This window comes from Bos mutus, chromosome 9, assembly GCF_027580195.1.
Source record: "Bos mutus isolate GX-2022 chromosome 9, NWIPB_WYAK_1.1, whole genome shotgun sequence".
Lineage (NCBI taxonomy): Eukaryota > Metazoa > Chordata > Mammalia > Artiodactyla > Bovidae > Bos > Bos mutus.
The window spans coordinates 100,263,413-100,283,449 of record NC_091625.1 but is presented as its reverse complement, the minus strand read 5'-3'; the positions used below and the strand labels follow the sequence as shown (position 1 = coordinate 100,283,449).

General features: G+C 42.7%; 1 protein-coding gene across 2 annotated transcripts in view; it reads left to right on the top strand.

Annotated features, from left to right (window-relative positions):
* PDE10A (phosphodiesterase 10A) overlaps positions 1-20,037 on the top strand; it is a 267,312-nt gene that overhangs the window by 195,167 nt on the left and 52,108 nt on the right. For both annotated transcript variants that reach the window (XM_070377011.1, XM_070377012.1), the window contains exons 7-12: positions 2,822-2,977; positions 4,668-4,718; positions 6,067-6,125; positions 7,928-7,979; positions 17,082-17,224; positions 19,489-19,581. In XM_070377011.1, the coding sequence (XP_070233112.1) occupies positions 2,822-2,977; positions 4,668-4,718; positions 6,067-6,125; positions 7,928-7,979; positions 17,082-17,224; positions 19,489-19,581 (554 nt within the window). The remainder of the gene's footprint in view (positions 1-2,821; positions 2,978-4,667; positions 4,719-6,066; positions 6,126-7,927; positions 7,980-17,081; positions 17,225-19,488; positions 19,582-20,037) is intronic.

Here is a 20,037-nt window from a genome sequence, read left to right as displayed (position 1 = left end):
GGCAGCAAGAATTGGCTCATCAATGGAATCTTTTACTAGTTTATTCTGACAGTTTCTAATTCTCTGAGAGGCTCTAAGCTATTTGAATATCTTAAGCTTCCCGTGCCTCTCCAGGCTGGGAGACTGTAAACAATCGTATGCATAGCTGTAGGAGTCCGGGTAAACTTGTCAGGCAAGTTAGAGAGCTATCTGAGGGGTTTGGATTTAAACACTCCTAATGCCCAGGAACTTTATTAATTGGAGCTGTAAGTTAACTCTTTGTCAGAGAGAGCGAGATGGTGGTAGGGGACAGCCCCCCAGTAAAGTCAGAGGTGAGAGCACAAAGCAATAAAGTAGGCAGACTCTGGTTTTTTGGGGGTAGATGCTTGAGAATATCCAGGGGGACTCCTGAGGCTCGATCCCGCCTTTGCGTATGCCGAGCCTCCTTCCTCATGACCTTTGCCACAAGTGGAGTGCCTCTCGCCGGCTCCCGGCAGTGACATTTGTAACCCAAAGTATTTAATTAAGAAAGACAACATATACTCTTGATGTTGTAACTTAAGCCATGTTATAGCAGCATAAAAGCAAGATAGCGATCAATAAAAAGGGTTTGTGTGTAAATGAATTCTTTGTACTCCAAGAAATAATCTGATAACCTCCTAAGAGCTAGGTTTGAGTAGTTCTTCTTTCCATATTTGCCTGTGTGCTGATATACATACAAACTGAGTGATTACTCTTTGCTGGTTCGTATCCCAGCAGGACAGATCTGAATGAGTTAGCTGTGGGACTGACTGCCTCAGATTTTAGTGGTGTCATGCAGCAACCACTCACTGACTCTGGATTGGCCGTTCTGCTGACCCGAGCTTTCTCTCACGTCTGAGGCCGTCTGGGCGTCCCTTGGGAGCCGGCCAGGCTGAGGTGGCCTTTGTTCTCTGTATGTGTCCCCTTCCCTTCCACTGAGGCTAGCCTGGCGTCTTATGGTGCTGGCAGGGGTCAGAGAGAAGTGGACACATGCAGGTGAGTTTTCAAGCCTCTGCTTGCATCAGCTTCATGACCTTCGGTTTAGCCAACCAAATCACATAGGGGGCCAGACTCAGTGTAGTCTGACCAAGCCCAGGGGTACAGAGAACAGGACCAGATGGAGCCCTCAGACCAGTCTCCCCCAGTATATGTATGCGTCGTGATGAAATGTCACTGTGTGAGCTCAGACTTTGAAACTGAAAAGCATACAAACAAGTGCATTGGTGCCAGGAATTTGCTCTGAAAAAGTGCTAAATTGGAGTTGCAAAATCTAGATTTTAATTTTATTTTTGCCACTAATTATCTGTGTGACCTTGAACAAATCAGGTTACTAGTTACTGTTATCAAAAAGAAAAAAGTTTTATCAAAAAGAAAAAAAGTGCTTAAAATACATGTTTCACAGTATAATTACATAGACAAGAATATTATAATTGTCAAACTTTCTAAGAGACTAGATCTTCACCATTCTCACCACGGAAAAGAAAAGATGAAGACGCTGCTGGTGGAGGCCCCAGCAGCGCTGCTGATCCTACTGCAGTGTCCAGACGCAGCAGATCAGCTCACCGTGCGCCTCAAAGCCCCATGACGGTGTATACCGAGCCCATCTCATTTTTAGGAAGTACATGTTAAAAGTAGATATGGTATACATTATCACTTAAAATGTTATGTTGTATGCATGTACAAGCTTTCCAAAGATCTGTAAATTACAAAGGACAGATCTGTGCTAGTCTTGATTCATGAAAAGCTTCCTGTAGACTGCAGAAAGTGAGTAAATAGAATTGATGTTTTGATATTAATTCATTCCGTTTTCTTGTATTCCTTTGAGTGGTTTTGCTAAGTTAGGAAATGAAGTAGAAGAACCAGTTTCATTTCTTAGGTAATGGGTGATTATTGGTTGATTCGAGTGCCTAATATGGGTCTTTGGGGTTCAGTTGCAATGACTCTCATTAACCTGTGGTTTTGTGTTATTCTGACCTTAAAAATAAGAGAAACAATTATATAAATAGAATTTGCTATGGCATTTGGGGTAATTTTCACATGTGACTTTATATCTCTAAAACTCTTAATTCTGACACTAGAAGGTGAGGAATAAAAAAGTGTTGCTTAGAATTGCTTGTGTGCTCAGTCATGTCCGACTCTTTGCGACCCCATGGCCTGTAAGCCCACCCGGCTTCTCTGTCCATGGATTTCCCAGGCAAGAATACTGGAATGGGTTGCCATTTCCTCCTCCAGGGGGTCTTCCAGGCTCAGAGGTCGAACCCGTGTCTCCTGCGGCTCCAGCATTAACAGGTGGATTCCTTACCACTTGAGCCACCTGGGAAGCCGTCATAATTACTTTTATTATTGCATGAAGCTATATGTATTCATTCATTAATTGAATTCCCCTGTACAATGAAAAAGAAACGTGAGGCACTATCTGGGTTTGTGTCCCATGTTGCTAAAGTTATCTTAAACAGCTCAGTGGGTAAATAATCCGCCTGCAGTGCTGGAGTCAGAGGAGACAAGGGTTGGGAAGATCCCTTGGAGGAGGAAATGGAAACCCACTCCAATATTCCTGTCTGGGAAATCCATGGACAGAGGGGCCTGGTGGGCTGCAGTCCAAAGGATCGCAAAGGGTCAGACACGACTGAGTGACTCAGCACAGCCCATGTTGTCAGGTCTTCTTAAGCAAGGTTTACAGTGACCATCGTCGTTTGGTTTTCCTTTGAAAAGAACGGCTGATCATGGCTTACAAGTACTAAGGAATTTCTGATAGAATCCTAAATTAATGATTCCATTTCTTTCGAAGAATTTATGTCTTCTCACCCTCCTACGTTTTCAGGATGAACGGTTTCCAAGAGGTACTGGGCTGGAATCGGGGACGCGAATCCAGTCTGTGCTGTGTTTGCCGATCGTCACTGCGATTGGGGACTTGATTGGCATCCTGGAGCTCTACCGGCACTGGGGCAAAGAAGCCTTCCGTCTGAGTCACCAGGAGGTGAGCAGGGCTCCAGCGTTAGAAACATTTGGGAAACATCCCTAGTGGCTCAGGGGTAAAGAACGTGCCTGCCAAGGCAGGAGACACTGGTTCCATCCCTGGGTCGGGAAGATCCCCTGGAAGAGGAAATGGCAGCCCACTCCAGTATTCTTGCCTGGGAAATCCCATGGACAGAGGAGCCTGGCGGCTACAGCTCCTTAGGATTGCAAAGAGTTGGACACAACCTAGCAACTAAACAACAGCAACAACAACACCAGCATCTGTTCACTGTTCCTTGAATGGGAACGGCTCAGTGACGCTAAAACCGAAGAGTACCGTGACCTCTCTGTCACCTGCAACGCTCGTCCAGGCCCCGGGGTGGCCGGCTCCCTGTCCTCTCACCTAGGTGACCGTTCGCCACTCCAGCCCCTTCTCTCCCTGCTGCCACGCTGGGCCCTTGCGCACAGCTGGCCCCTCTCCAGCAGATCCCGCACCTCGGTTCCCCCTCTGCTTCGACTTCTCTGTCATCACCCGGCCGCCTCCAGGAGCACGCTCTGAGGTCACCTGCTCAGGGTGGCATCTTCCCTGAGCCCTGCACACAGACTCGAGTGGCACCTGCTCTCTAACAACAGCGCTAGGCCCCAGCTACTGCTGCTAAGTCGCTTCAGTCGTGTCTGACTCTGTGCGACCCCATAGACAGCAGCCCACCAGGCTCCCCTGTCCCTGGGATTCTCCAGGCAAGAACACTGGAGTGGGTTGCCATTTCCTTCTCCAATCTGGGCCCCAGCAGGCACCCAGGAATACTCGTTAGATGAACAGAAAAAAAAACAAAAGAAATAGGATAGCTAGTAGTTTAAGCACTTGTCAGCAAAGTTTGGGAAACAGTTCGTCATTTTTAAAGTGGTCACAAGCAACTGATTTGAGTCAGTCCCAATGAGGTGGATGAACCTGGAGCCTGTTATACAGAGAGAAGTAAGCCAGAAAGAGAGAGACAGGTACTGTCTAGTAACACATGTTCGTGGAATTTAGAAAGATGGTAACGACGAGCCTGCATGCTGGGCAGCGCGGGAGACACAGATGTGAAGAACAGACCTTTGGGCTCAGTGGGAGAAGGCGAGGGGGGGGTGATTTGAGAGGATAGCACTGAAACAGGGACATTCCCATGTGTGAAGTAGATGAGCGGTGCAAGGTTGATGCATGATGCCGGGCACCCAAAGGTGCTCTGGGACAACCCAGAGGGGTGGGGTGGGGAGGGAGGTGGGAGAGGGGTTTGGGTTGTACACAGGTACCCCAGTGGCTGATTCATGTTGCTGTCTGGCAGAAACCATCACAAAATTGTAAAGTAATTATCCTCCAATTAAAATAAATTAATTAATTTTTAAAAAAAGAAGGAAAGAAAATTGTCACTAGAAGCCTTTTTTATTAGTGATTTGAAGTGAAAAATAATTATCATAAGCTCAAGAGATGACAGTGCTCTTAATCAATTCATCTTCCTTTTTATCCCAAATTAAGAGGAACAAAAGAGCATTACACTCAATCATAAAGAAGTGGGAAATAGAAAAGAGAAATTTTGCATGCATTTGACAGTTCGGGTTTTTGGAATGTTCACGGATGTGGTGACCACACCAGACTTAAGCTGGTGGCCTCTGTGGGGCTGCGTGCGTGTGGCCGAGGAAAGCTGGCGTCATGCTCTTCCTTTTCTTGTTTTTAGGTTGCGACGGCGAATCTCGCCTGGGCTTCAGTAGCCATACACCAGGTGCAGGTGCGTCCAGGGCTGCTTTCACAGGCCGTCCCAGAGAACGGGCTTGTGTAGCCCGCCCCCAGCAGGCAGAGGGCGGGCCAGCCGCCACGCACGGCTTGCTTTGTGCATAGTAAATGTTTTCCTGTTTCTGAAATGTGTGATCTGGTCACTTATATTTACTGACTGCTTGCCTTAACTGTCTTCCAACCAATTCTTTTATATAGTTAAACAGGATGTTAAATCATTTGCATTTCTTATCGTGGTTTTTGTTTTCCACCGAAAGCCCAGGAATGATATCCTACTGGCAGTAATGTTGATATTTCTATGATCCATTTCCTAAATTAAAGCATCCACTAAACTCAGTGGCATATGAAAACAATAATCGTAAATTCAAGTTCCTTGATTCTCTTGAAAATGTGATCTAATTTAAAAGGTCACAAACTGCATAGAGTTTCCCTGATAACCAGGCTCTTAAGTTCAGGAACATGGCAGAAATAGAATTCTGTTTTGTATCTTCCACTGCTGCTTGTTTTGTTTAAGTCCATTTCAGCAAACTCAGATTGCTGAGGAACTGTCTGATAGGGAGAAAATGTGTGTGTTTGTGTGTGTGTGTGTGTGTGTGTGTATACATCAGTTCAGTCACTCAGTCATGTCTGACTCTTTGCGATCCCATGGACTGCAGCATGCCAGGCCTCCCTGTCTATCACCAACTCCCCAGGCTTGCTCAAACTCATGTCCATTGAGTTGGTGATGCCATCCAACCATCTCATCCTCTGCTGTCCCCTTCTCCTCCTGCCTTCAATCTTTCCCAGCATCAGGGTCTTTTCCAATGAGTCAGTTCTTCACATCAGGTGGCCAAAGTATAGGAGTTTCAGCTTCAGCGTCAGTCCTTCCAATAAATATTCAGGACTGATTTCCTTTAGAATGAACTGGTTTGATCTTCTTGCAATCCAAGGGACTCTCAAGAGTCTTCTCCAACACCACAGTTCAAAAGCATCAATTCTTCAATGCTCAGCTTTCTTTATAGTCCAACTCTCACATCCATATATGACCACTGGAAAAGCCATAGCTTTGACTAGATGGACCTTTGTTGGCAAAGTAATGTCTCTGTGCTTATATATATATATATACACATAAAAAATAAAGCATATATATATATATTTCAAGATAATGATATGAGAATCAAGGACTTCCTGGATCTGACAGTACTGAGCGGTGATATATGCTCAAGTACAATTTTTTAAAAATCCTTGAAGTAGTGATTGTGTTATGCCTTTTTAAATAAATAAGGTAAATAAAATTCTGGAATTTTCATTCCTAAAATAAACAAAAGTCCCTCAAAATTAATAGCCACTGTTTTGTATGGCAGGTATGCAGAGGTCTTGCCAAACAGACTGAACTGAATGACTTTCTACTCGACGTATCAAAGTAAGTGTTCATCTCTAGGGATGTGGTAAGCTCTAACAGGTCAACGGTTTAGATCAGGCGCCGGCCCTGACCGTGACAGACTGCTGTCCACTGCGGTCAATAGCAGCAGATCAGTCCTTACCCGGCACGTGATCTGGTAAGTGTGGGCCATCATGTTTGTGCTTAGAGAGTTTCATTCTCACCCACATTCACGTCACAAGTAAAGGATCAAAGACGAATATGTGACCAGCTTAATTTGCAGTTGGGCATGTTTGTAAATGACTCACTAGAAGGTGTTAGAGACTATGCAGAAAGATGCCGTAGTGTTGCTGTTTGCATAGGAGAGAACTGACAGCAGTGGAAGGAGGGGAAACGTTGATCATTTTCCCGAAGTCCTCTCTGGCCCTTGTTTTCCCTTCCCCGGAGTTTAACCTGGGAAGACTCTTGGGCTGGCAGTGGAGGAAGTACAGATGTTCGTTAAGCGTCAGGCCCACATCAGGTTTGCTTGCTATGGGGACGGCCATGTATTGATATCTCTCTGACCGTCTGCTCAGTGGTTGAGATCTGAAAACGCCCCGGGATGTGCTAGCTTCAGGGCCCCACCCCACGGCAGGTTACTAACTCAAGGAGCACTCCGCAGCAGCTCTGATGCTGTTCCCGCTGACATGTCCCTGGCTTACTCATCACCAAGTCCCGTAACCCCCTCACTTGTGATTCTGAAACTGCATCTTCGTGTTTTGAAATATTAGGGAAGTTTGAGTTGGAGGGCGTGCTCTTTTGATCTCCTTGGCCAACTATCCATATCTTCTCTGAGACAGAATGAAACAGCATGTCTGGACAGCAGATGTGACTGATTCAGAGCCACCCGGGAAGGGAAGCCGTGTTCGGCCTCTTGCTAGCCTGTCTGAACACTTTGCAAGCCTCCCAAAGCCCAGTTAAAACCCTCATGTGACACCTGAAATCTCTTCCCCAGTGGGAAACTGATTTTCTTCAACCTGTTCCTTGCAGGATATTCCTCAGTGGATGTTGTAACTAAGCATATTAACAGCTTCAAGTCAGATGATTTCTCTTCTTGAAAAGGGCATTGTTAATTGCTATAAGTTACCTTAATCCTGAATACAGGGCTAAATTCTCACAGACCTAAACTGAGAGCGGCACCTTGCCAACAGTCTGTGTTAAGAGTATTTGCCACATATTCCCTATAACACGTGCCTGCGGATTTATCTGTTTCTCCGGTCTACATTTTAATGTATGTGCCATATGCCCTACAAATACTTACTTGCAGTTCATAATGATGAATATGTATTTACTTGTGTAGAGTTGTCAGCTCCTATCATTACCTGTATTCTGATATTTCTTCTCAAATGAATTTCCCTGCTTTTTTTTAAAAAAATACAGTTAAACTACATTCTAGCTTTTGGGGTTTTCAGTGATTTTTTTATATTTTTATCTTATTAATGAGATTTAGCAAATTTAAATATGTTTGTTTTATATCAAAGTTATTAATGAGATGTTAAATTTGATGTACCAGTTTTATTTCTTCATCGTTTTAGTTAAATGCTACAAACTTTTTCTCTACCTTGAATAATTACTGAAGGCGATCTCTGGAATTAGAGCCCTTATACTAAAGTCAGTGATAAACTTTCATTTACCTCTTTAAAATAATATTATTGGTGGTTTCCACGAAAGGACAACAGTCAAACAGCATATATCTTTCTGTTTTTTTATTTAAATGTAGCCAAAATTGGGAAATGTATTCAAAGTTTCATATGTTCTGTGTTCTAATAACATTACTTAAAGATTTTACCTTTCTTTTTTTTCAGAACCTATTTTGATAACATAGTTGCAATAGATTCTCTACTTGAACACATAATGGTAGGTTGCCTTCTGCACGATACTGGGTGCTTGGGGCTAGTGCACTGGGACGACCCAGAGGGATGGTATGGGGAGGGAGGAGGGAGGAGGGTTCAGAATGGGGAACACATGTATACCTGTGGTGGATTCATTTTGATATTTGGCAAAACTAATACAATTATGTAAAGTTTAAAAATAAAATTAAATTTAAAAAAAAAAATAAAATAAAAAAAAAAAAAAAAAAAAAAAAAAAAAAATGATTTTGTTTAAGCCTTAATTATGTCCTAATATGGGCTTCCCTGGTGCTCAGATGGTAAGGAATCTGCCTGAAATGCAGAAGACCCAGGTTCTATACCTAGGTTGGGAAGATCCTCTGGAGAAAGAAATGGCTACCCACTCCAGTATTCTTGCCTGGAGAATCCTGTGGATAGAGGAGCCTGGAGGGATACAGTCCATAGAGTTGCAAAGAGTCAGACACGACTGCGTGACTAACACCACTCCTAGGTGTCTTAATATATGATGGAGCGTTTTAATGTACAATCATATGTGCTGTTTTAAGAACGATGAAAGTGATCTGGAGGCATCACCTTGATTGATCTGTCACTTCCGTTAATTTTGGAGGGGTTTTGAATAATGTTTTGAAAAATACCACAGAGTTTTCCATTATTTAACGGAGAGCTAATTTGAAAAAGCATTTAATCTCTTTTTCTTTCCTCAGAATACCTTTTGCATGTAGGTCTTATTAGGAATTTCCAATGATTCTTTCTAACCCTGAGTTTCATTCTACTTAGTCTAAGTTATTTCCCTCTTCCAGAAGACTCACAGGCTAGAACTGAAGGCTCCAGGAAGTAGAGTTTGCTTTCCCCACGTGTAGTGTTGCTGCTTTAGTGCTCAGGAGAGGGTCCACTGAGGGAGGGGCTCGGGTGGTGGAGGTGGTGTGTGTGTGGACCCGTGCGTGCCAGGCCGGCTTGCTGGGACCACCCATGCCTTGTTGTGTGTTTTGATAGGTGTTCTTTCTCCTTTCCGTTTTCCTGGTCTTTCTCAAGACGTAGTGACCCTGTACAACAAGGCTTCCTTTCATCTCCAGGCTTAATGGTGTGCAGTGATCTGTTTCCCTGATGTCCTGGCAGGTCAGGTGTGAGTGTGCATGCGCAGTGTCAGAGCATTTCCTGAGGGTCACACAGGGGTCACTGCTTTCAGCACGTTCTCCCTGTAAGTAGTTACACTGATGATTTTACAGTTGACCCTTGAGCTGCATGAGTTTGAACAGGCCCACTTACACATGGACTTTTTTCAGTAGTAAATACTGCAGTGAGACACCATCCGGAGTTGTGGAGTCTGTAGATGTGGAACTGTGAATACGGAGGAGCCACATATGTGGAGGGCAATAGAGGTTATATGTGGATTTTTTATTGTGTGGGCAGTGTTGAAGGGTCAGCTTTGTTTAGACAGAAAAAGAAAGAAACTGCACAGTAAAAAGAAAAATAGCCTCTTTGGTTATGACAAAATTTGAGGAATTTATAAAGCAATGAAAAGTATTTAAGAAGACATAAAAATATATAATATGGACTGACATATAGCTTGTACCAGGAGTATAAGAAATGCCATTGACCAGTTCTTGTATTCTTAATGTTATGTTAGAAAACAGTTTTACTGAGATATAATTCATGTACAGTACAATTAATCCATTTAAAGTGCTTAATTCAGTGGTCTTTAGCATCTTCTCAGATAGCTGCAGCCATCACCAGAGAATTTTAGAGCATTTCGTTACTTCAGAAAGAAACTGCCAAGCATTTTAGCTGTCGCCCATCTGCTCCCCATCCCCTGAGCCCCCAGCCACAGCAACTACTGATTTACTGTCTCGTCTGTGGATCTCACCTGAATCCCACGTAAGGGGAATCCTGACACTGTGGCCTTTCCTGCCTGGCTTCTGTCACTTAGCACAGTGTTTTCAAAGTTCATGCGTGTTGTAGTATGTGCCACTACTTCATTCCTTTTTGTAGGCAACCAATATTCTGTTGTATGAATATGCATATCACAGTTTTTTAATCCATTCATCAGCTGGTAGACATTTGAATTTGTTTCCACATTTTGGCTAATGCAAATGCTACTGTTTTGAAGATTTGGGTACATTTTTCTTGTTTTAACGCCTGTTTTCAGTTGTTTTAGGTAAGAGTGGAACTGCTAAGTGCTATGATTGCTCTGTGCTTACCTTTTTGAGGAGCAGTCAAGCTGTTTCCATGGCGCTTAACACGATTTTACCTTCCTGCCAGCGGTGCACACGGGTTCCAATTTCCCCACACTCTCACCAACCTTGCTCATTATCTTAATTTTTGATTATTGCCACTGTAGTAGATGTGAAGTACTATCTCACTGTGACTGATTAGCGTCTCCCTGGTGACTAATGATATTGACTGTCTATCCATGTGATGAAAGATTCAGCTCCATGGGCTGCTTTTTACTTTAGTTTTCAGTGTTGAGTTCTAAGACTTCTTGCGTTTTAGATATCACTCCCTTAATTGACGTATAGTTGGAAAATATTTTTCCCATCTGTGTATTAATATCTTTTCACTTTCCCGATAGCGTGAAGTACTAAAGTTTTTAACTTTCGTGAAGTCTAATTTATCTTTTTACTTTTGTTGCTCATACTTGTGTCATATCTAACAATCCACTGCCAAATCAGATACCATGAAAACGTACTCCAATATTTTCTTCTAAGAGTTCTGTAGCGTTAGCTTTGACATTTAGTTAGGGTATTCACTCATGTTAGTTCATTTATGTTCATGGTGTAAGAGTCCAGTTTCATTCTTTTGCAGGTAGCTGTCCAATTTTACCAGCAGCATTTGTTGAAAAGACTTTTATTTCCCCTTTTAAACGCGGCTTTCCTGGAATCAGTTGAGCACGCACACATTGTTTTCTTCTTAGGGTCCCCGCTCTGTTCAGCTGACCTGTCTGTCCAGCTTAATGACAGTACCGTCTCATCTTGATTACTGTTGCTTTATGGCAGGTTTGGAAGTCAGCAAGTGTGAATCCTCCAAATGTGTTCTTCATATTCATTTCTCTTTTGGCTATTTTGAGTCCCTTGCAATTCATATGAATTTTAGAAACCAGCTTGTCAATTTCTACAAGTGGCTCATATGGGTTTCTGATAGGGATTTTGTTGACTGAACATCAATTTGGGGGATATTGCCTCCTTAATAATATGAAGTCTTCCAGTACAGCAACATGGGCGTTTTCCATTTATTTAAATTTTCTTAATTTTTTCAACACTATTCTGTAATTTTCAGAGTATAAGCATTGCCGTTATTTTGGTAAAGTTATTTCTAGATGTTTTATCTTCTAATACTGTTAGGCAGGAGACCTGGGTTCAATCCCTGGGTCGGGAAGATCCCCTGGAAAAGGGAACGCTACCCACTCCAGTAGGCTTGCCTGGAGAATCCCATGTACAGAGTAGCCTATCAAGCTATAGTCCACGGGGTCACAAAGAATCAGACATGACTGAGTAGCTAACACTTTCACATGAAGTTACTCCTAGATGTTTTATCTTTTAATGCTATTTAACGCTATTATTAATGTGTTCTTAATTTTATTTTCAGACCTTTCATTGAAAATGTATAGAAGTAAACTTGCTTTTTCTATCTTGATCCCCTATCCTACAGTCCTGATGAACTCATTATTTCTGGTAGTTTCCTGGTGGATTCTTCAGTGTCTTTACATGTCATCCACAATCACTGATGGTTGTAGTTCCTCCGTCCTAATCCATATACCTTTTTTCCCCTCCGTTGCATAATCGTCCTGGCTAGGTCCCCCAGGGCAGTACTGAATTAGGGATGGTGAGTGTGGATATCCTGCATCCATTCTGCAGTCTTTCACGGTTAAGTACATGGATTAGTTGCGGACTTCTCTTAGGTAGTCTTTATCAGGGTGACGACATCCCCTTCTAGTCCTAGTTTTTTAATGTTTTAAATTATGATTGGATGTTGGACATTATCCTCATTTATTTTCTCTGCATTTATTAAGATGACCATGTGTTTATTTCAGTTTTTGTCTTATTGATCTATAATGTATTATCCAGAGTGATTTTTGGATGTTATATGAACCTAGCATTCCTATGATATATCCCTCTTCACCATGGAGTGTGATTTACATCAGAATTACCTTGAATTTGATAAAATCTTAAGTAGAGTTGATACGTTTAGCGTATGGAGTCTTCTTGTACAACAGCATTGTCTTATTTTCAATTAAAAAAATCTCTCTTGATTGTATGTACTGACTTTGATCTCCCATATTTGGTATGTTGTTTTTTCAGTTTACAGTCTTGGATTTTCAAGAAAGATCATTTATAGTGATAAGTGAGAGCGGTGGTTCTACTTCCGCAGTGTTTACACTATGTCTTTTTTCTTTTTTACTGAGTTTGCTAGGACCTGAGAACACTGTGGAATGGGCCAGTGAGAGTGAATATATTATAGTTTCTTTAACGTGCATGCTTCTCTTGTTTCCTTGCTGTGTATAATTGTTGAAGGTCCCCCAGTAGATACTGTTGATTAACTTAAAAATGTTTCTTTCTGTTCCTTTCTTTGAGTTTATACCAGATTGGGTGTCAAACATTATCAAATTTTGTAAGTCATTATTAAAATTATGTATTTTTTCTTCCTTTAGTCAATTAGAATAGGGAACTATATTAATTTATCACTTGATGTTAAATGACTGTGTAGTTGGGGCTTCCCTGGTGACTCAGACGATAAAGCGTCTGCCTGCAGTGTGGCAGACCTGGGTTCCATCCCTGGATCGGGAAGATCCCTTGGAGAAGGCAATGGCAACCCACTCCAGTGCTCTTGCCTGGGAAATCCCACGGACAGAGGAGCCTGGTGGGCTACAGTCCATGGGGTCGCAAAGAGTCAGACACGACTGAGCGGCTTCACTTTCACTTTCACTTTTCATGTAGTTGTAGTCTGTACTCCTGAATTGGTCGCTATTATTTTTCTGACTTTTTCATCTACATTCATATGTAAGATTGCTCAATGGCCGTCTTTTTTGCCTGTACTTAAATTCTCTTCCTCATCTGTAATTCAATTAATGGATATTTTCTCCCTCTCTCCCCTCTCTCATATCAGACTTGCCTTGAGCTTGTTTGTCAGTCTGGACTCTCTGGTGTAAGGCAAAAGGCATCACTACCTAACTCACATTAGCCTGAGAGAATCAAGGGGAAGTTTCTTAGCTTGTATCACACTGGAGAGACCTGAATGTTCAGAATCCTATGATTGCTGGGCCTGGGGGCCCATTCATCTTCAGGAATGCGTTGTTCTGGCCCTGTGCAGGGCACCTCTGTATGGGCCTTGTCCTCTGGAGACTTCACAACCACAAGAACAGCAAACTTCTCCTCCTTCCTTTTTGGCCTTCTAATCTTACATATTTTTTTGACACAACCAGATATTTTCAGTCTTTTTAATTAACTTTTTTATATGACAGCTGTAATTTCATAGGTATCATTTACTAATGAAATGTACAGTTTAATTATAGCTTTAGTAGTTTCTTTGCTCATCAATTTTGCTTACACTCCAGGTCGTCCTATGCTTTCTTGAATTTATCTATTAATTTTTTCTTGAGCTCATCTCCTTTTCCAAAATAGTTCAAAAGTAGTAATTTTCTGAGTGCTTTGTACTTCTGAAGTATCTTTATTTTGCCTCATGTCTGAATGTTAGCTTGATCTGGTAAAGAATTTTAAGTTTAAAATGTTTTCTTCAGAAATTTGAAGATATATTTCCACTGAATTTGAAATCCTCTATTGCTGTCAAGAATTATTTCCACTTATAAGTAAACCTGTGTTTATATGTAGGAGAGAGAGAGAAGGTGTGTAGGAGACAGGTTGGCTTTTATAATGACCTTGTGGCTCAGTTGGTAAAGAATCCACCCGCAATGCAGGAGACCATGGTTTGATTCCTGGGTTGGGAAGCTCTGCTGGAGAAGGGATAGGCTGCCCACTCCGGTATTCTTCAGTCTCCCTGGTGGCTCAGCTGGTAAAGAGTCTGCCCGCAATGTGGGAGACCTGGGTTCAATCCCTGGGTTGGGAAGATCCCCTGGAGAGGGGAAAGGCTGCCCACTCCAGTATTCTGGCCTGGAGAATTCCATGGACTGTGTAGTCCTTGGGGTCTCAAAGAGTTGGACACAACTGAGCGACTTTCACTTTTCACTTTCCAAGGCTTGGAGTTCATAACTGTTACCAAAATATGCCTAGGATTTCTTTATTAATTCTTTTCCAGCTTCTGAGTATCATTTCAAACTGAAAGTTTAATATTCAGGGAGAATTTAAAAATAAATATATATTTAGAGTCACTTATCTTAAAGCAGAAGTTTTTCCTACTACTTGTAATTGTTTTCAGTTGATTTTCTTGATTTCTCAACATATTCAATAATATCGCCTAACATTAGAACTGTGGTCTTTTACCTGCTGCTGGTTTACTCGCCAGTCGTGTCCGACTCTTGAGACCCCAGGGACTGTAGTCCGCCAGGCTCTTCTGTCCATGGGATTCTCCAGGCAAGAATACTGGAGTGGGGTGCCATTTCCTTTTTCTGTCTTTTATCTAATTGTGTATTAATAATTATGATAACGTATCTTTGTCTTGTGCATAACTTTAATATCTTAACTTTAATAGGATGATTCTGATATTTTATCATTTTTTATGATGTAGACTATAATTTTCACATATTATTAGGGTGTCTGTGTATACTGATATATGTATGCATACATATATGTTTTTCTTCCACAAAATTTCTATTTAAAAAATTTTTATCATAAGTACTGAATTTTGTTACATGTATTTTTTGGCAGCCATGGTAATAGCCATGTGATTTTTCTCCTTTTTTTCATTGCTTTATGAGGTATAATAATAGACTTTCCAATACTGGAAGTTGTGAGTAAAGTGTAATTTTAAATTATTGAAAATTTTAAAATATTATCCTCAAGTTTGACTTGCTGATATTTTTATTATAATTTTTCTTCTTTTTCCAAGGTAAATTGGTCTATGATTTTCTTTTCTATAGTATCTTTGTCAGTTTTCAGTATCAATGACATAGCAAGGGTTGTAAAAGTAACTAGAGAAGTTTTGTTTTGTCTGAACTTGGGTGTGTGTGTTGCTTGCTTAGCCGTGTCTGACTCTTTGCAACTCCATGGACTATAGTCCACCAGGCTCCTCAGTCCATGGGATTTCCCAGACAAGAGTACTGGAGTGGGTTGCCATTTCCTTCTCCAGGGGTCTTCCTGACCCAGGCATCTGCCTGAACTTACACTAGTTTAAATTAGATGAGACTTTATTTTTGAAAATTCTTAAATGATTTGTATTTGAAATTATTTGGGCCTGATGCCTTTTATGAGGATAATTTTTTTTACAGTATTTCAGTTGTCTGTTTATTCTGATTTCATTCAGATATTTCTCTTCCAAATTCATTTTCTTTTTCTAGAAAAGTGTCCATTTCATCCAGATGTTTACAACTATTGACATAAATATGTGCCAGAGTGTTAGGCAACCAACATGGCCACTAAGGGTGCGGATTTCACTGTATGATCCAGCAGTTCAGGGCATTGTTGTCATTTAATAGTTCAAGATCTCCTGAGCCTTCCTTCCTGTATGTTGTTCCTCCTCCTCAAGTGTTTATTGAGAGTTGCTAGGTTATAGAGGTATCTGGTATGTTCTAACCTGAGGGCTGGCAAACTTATTATGAAGGGCCAATAGTAAAGCTTTTGCCTCGTGGGCCATCGTCGCCTACAGCTATTCCAGGCGGCCGATACAGCAGCCGTGAGCCATTCATAAAGTGTGGTTCCGTCCCAGTGAACCTTGTTAGCAAGCGGGGTGGGTTTACATGACCTGTGGACGTTAGCTGACCTTTCTCTAAGCCTGGTTCTGGGCATTTGGGATACTGTGGAGGAAAGGAAGCAGTTTCTACTGCCCTGGAACTCATGAGTCAGCTAGTGGAGGAGAGAAGTCCCCTGGGAGTTGACATTCACGATGCCCAGGGTACTTGGTCACGGTACATAAGGCACATCCAGTGTTTGTTGGGTGAGTGCGTACAGCTTCTAACAGCAGGGAAGACAAAGACAGAAGATGAGGAAGAACAGGTCCCTAAACCACTCTGATTTCTTTCTGTGAAATTTCCAAGGTGTTTTTACATGAGATGATATATTTTTCCTCTGGCCACAAGGTGGCCTAGCAACCTTTAGCATAGACTTTGTGATGGTTCTTCTCGAGCAGTCATTTCATGTCCGTCATCGAAAGGGTTGATGTTGCCAGAATTCTGAATATATGTAAATACAATTTTTGTGACATCGCTGTAATCCCAGCCAAGTGGGGACAGTGAGAAGTGTTAGGCATTAGAGAAATACTCGTTGAAGGGAACTGATGGACAAATGAATGGCTATATTAATACAGTTTTCCATTCAGAAAGAGTAAAGCATACTTGTTTCAAGAGCTTAGGCCATGGAAGCAGCTCGTGTGAGTTCACGTGCCAGATCCACCATCTGCGAGCCGTGTGGTAGTAGGCAGGTTGCCTTTCCGTGCCTTGGTCTTCTGGCGTGCAAAATGTTAGTGAGGGTTAAGTGAATTAGTGCACATAAGTACCGAAAAACTGGCACATAGTAAACACTTACTAATTGTTGCACATTATTGTTAGTGTAAAAAATAAAGTGTAGCTAATGTAAATATGAATACTCAGAGTCTCGTTAGAGGTTATATTTCGTATTTTTTTTACAACTGGTGTTTCATAAACACCCACCATTGGAATAGATGCTGGCCTTTGAGCTGATTTGAGACTCGGACGAGGGCACCAGGGAGGCCTGGGAGGTTCCGGAAGAGGAGCCAGGGTGGCGGGTTCTCAGGGAGTGAGGCCGGTACCTGCTCCCGCCCCTGGCACCACAGCCAGGATGCAGAGCAGCTTGCTGGTGTGCGCACATGGCCAGTGCCATAGAATTAGTTTCGTCCTTATATGCCTGTATTTATCTAATCATAATGCTCATTTCCCACCCTGTTCCAGTCTAGAACAGCCGCAATTCATATTTATTTCTGATAACATTTACCTGCAACCTCTTTGCATCTCTCACCGGCTGACTCTCGTTTTCTCGTTTGTCTGTAGATATATGCAAAAAACCTGGTGAATGCCGACCGTTGTGCCCTTTTCCAGGTAGACCATAAGAACAAGGAGTTATATTCAGACCTTTTTGATATTGGAGAGGAAAAGGAAGGAAAGCCCGTCTTCAAGAAGACCAAGGAGATCAGGTACAGCGCGCAGTAGCGTGTGGTCGCTGTGGCGGCAGCCGGGCAGGTGCTCCGCCGCCCACTTGTCTGTGCCTCTTCACAGGCGTGCGGACAGCACTTGTCATACTGTGATATCATTCCCACCAGGACCCGCCTCCTGAAGGTAGTGCTTGTGGGCATGACATTGCAGTGCCAGCGAAACCGCGCCTAGGAAGCTTTAGCGCCACTCCTGGAAATGCCGTCTTCCGGAGGCGGTCCTTTTGGAAATCATGTTGGAAAAAGTTACTAGTGCTCCCAGGTAGGTAAAGGTGCGCCCCACCTGGAGTCTGCAGGGCCTCCTGTGTCTAGGAGCAGGTGTACTCAGACAATTTCGTCCCCTCCCCCCCGCAACCTACAGAGCTGCCTGCAAGTCCGGATCGCAGTGAAAACTGACCCGGTATATTCCCTAACTTCAACACATTATCCTGCAGCCCAGCAGCCGGTTTAACCGATCGCAGAGCACTTGTGCTGCGTCCTGAAGCTAAAGAGTCCTTGGATCTGTCAGTGGCCACTGCTGTCACTTACGCGAGCAGCACGGCCTTTGGCTGGTGGCTGAGTCCTCCCACCATTGGGGCACCTACGTGGAGCACTGTCACGGAACTAGTACTGCGTCAAGCTGAGCACTCAGAAGCTGTCTTTTTTAGACATTCGCATTTCTTCTGTTTTATACATATGTATGATGCTTAACTACTTTTCCACAAGGTACTCTAACGTACCGTGTCCCTTATTAACAGGACTGGCTCTTCATCTGGGCCGTCTGTCTGCACACAGGGAGCCTGGCATGTGCGCACACTGCCGCCCACCACGGGGTGCTTCCCCTTCTGTGGTCCCGGGATGCTAAGATTCCATACTCACAGGACACTGACTGCAGGCGCTGTCTAGGTTTTTGAAAAAAAAAAAAGTTCGTTTGTTTGTTTAGAGCTCAGTAGATTCGTCTCGATATAGTCATTTAGGTAAAGTCACTTCTCCTGCTGAAGGTCTGAGAGCTCCTCGCAGGGCCGGCATTGGCCTCATTTTGAAGACTTTAACTGGGAGCCTGCGCTTACAAGCCCTGGCAGAACAGGCAGCGGGTGTGGTGGGCTGTAACTCTGGGCTGAGCAGTCAATGCCAGCCACTTACCTAAGGGCATGCCCCTCAGTTATGTTTCCACTGATCCGAGATAGAGACCACCCTGAGCTACCCTCAGACCAAGAAAATCAAGAATAAACCGTGGAACGGGCTCTGGTACTCTGCTCACGGCCGCCCGACGTGTCGTGCTCACGTTGGTCAAAGCACAAGAAAATGGGGCAGAGACAACCTCCGTTTTACGTAGTACAGTGCTGGGTTCACTTGTTGGTGTTTTAAGAAAAGTTAATTCTCTTTGGTGTCAATTCTCTTTTGAATTTTCCTTAGGGAAATCCATAGGGTGGAGCTTTATTTCAAGAATGATAATTTTCTATAATGTTGAAAATGTAATATTGTGAAAGCTATTTTTCAGCTACTGAAACATGCAGCTATTGTGATTATAGATACCTTAACTATGTTTTGAATGAGAGCATGTATTATTATAATATTATAATGAGAAAACTATTTGTAAATATGAGAATATATTTATATATAAAAGAAATGACTGATATTAGATATCAAAATATATCCAAGTGTAATCAGATAATGCCTGTATTTTGGCTGTTTTTAAATTTAACGAATTAGAGAAGTGAAGATACCGGAAGTTGTAAAGTGTTTTACCTTGGTATAGTGCTTACATTGCAGAGGCCTTAAAGTTGAGGTCCTGCATCTCAGGACCGTATAACCTGTGGGTCTGGTTACATGTGTGGTGGAAAGTGTACTGGTGTTGACCTGCATTCTTGTTTTTGCTGTGCCACTCATATTTTAAATATATTGGCAAGTTACTGAACCCATATGGGTCTCAGCTCACAGGAAGAATTATTTTAAAAAACTCATGTTGAAACATCTTGTAAATTATAAGGTATTTTGCAAATCTAAAGGATTATTATTGATCAATGAAGGAGAAGGCTAGTTAATTTTTCAATTTCAGTTTGTGATTCAGCATAATTTAATACATTATGAATTAAGTCTTGTAAGGTCTTCAAGTGATTACCATGCAGTGTTTTTCTGCTTCACCTTTATACATTTTATAGCAATACAAGCATTTACAATAGAAATCTTTTTTATTCAGTGTTTGTTGGCAGTGACGTGTCTCAAGTTCTTCTGCAACATCTGCGTGCTCCTCTCTTCTGTGTGTGCAGGTTTTCAATCGAGAAGGGGATCGCTGGCCAGGTAGCAAGGACCGGGGAAGTTCTGAACATCCCAGATGCCTACGCAGACCCGCGCTTCAACAGGTGAGGCGGCCTCCTGTGCTCCAGTGCTCCTCCTTTCCCGTCCAGCTCAGCCGAAGCCTCTGCGGTAGGGCCCCAGCTCTCCACGTCCCAGCTCAGTCAGTTTTTCCTCTTTGCTGCTGTTACACTTTCTTTGAACCAACTTATTATCAGTAGTCAGTGTTTTCAGATCTTTATAAAAAATGATGGATTCTAAACCATTGATTGTCTCTAGCTGTGCATGCTGCTGCTACTGCTGCTAAGTCACTTCAGTCGTGTCCGACTCTGTGTGACCCCACAGACGGCAGCCCACCAGGCTCCCTCGTCCCTGGGATTCTCCAGGCAAGAACACTGGAGTGGGTCCAGCTGTGCATACGAGTGTGCAAAGTCGCTTCACTCGTGTCTGACTTTGTGACCCCATGGACTATAGCCTGCCAGGCTCCTCTGTCCATGGGATTCTCCAGACAAGAGTACTGGAAT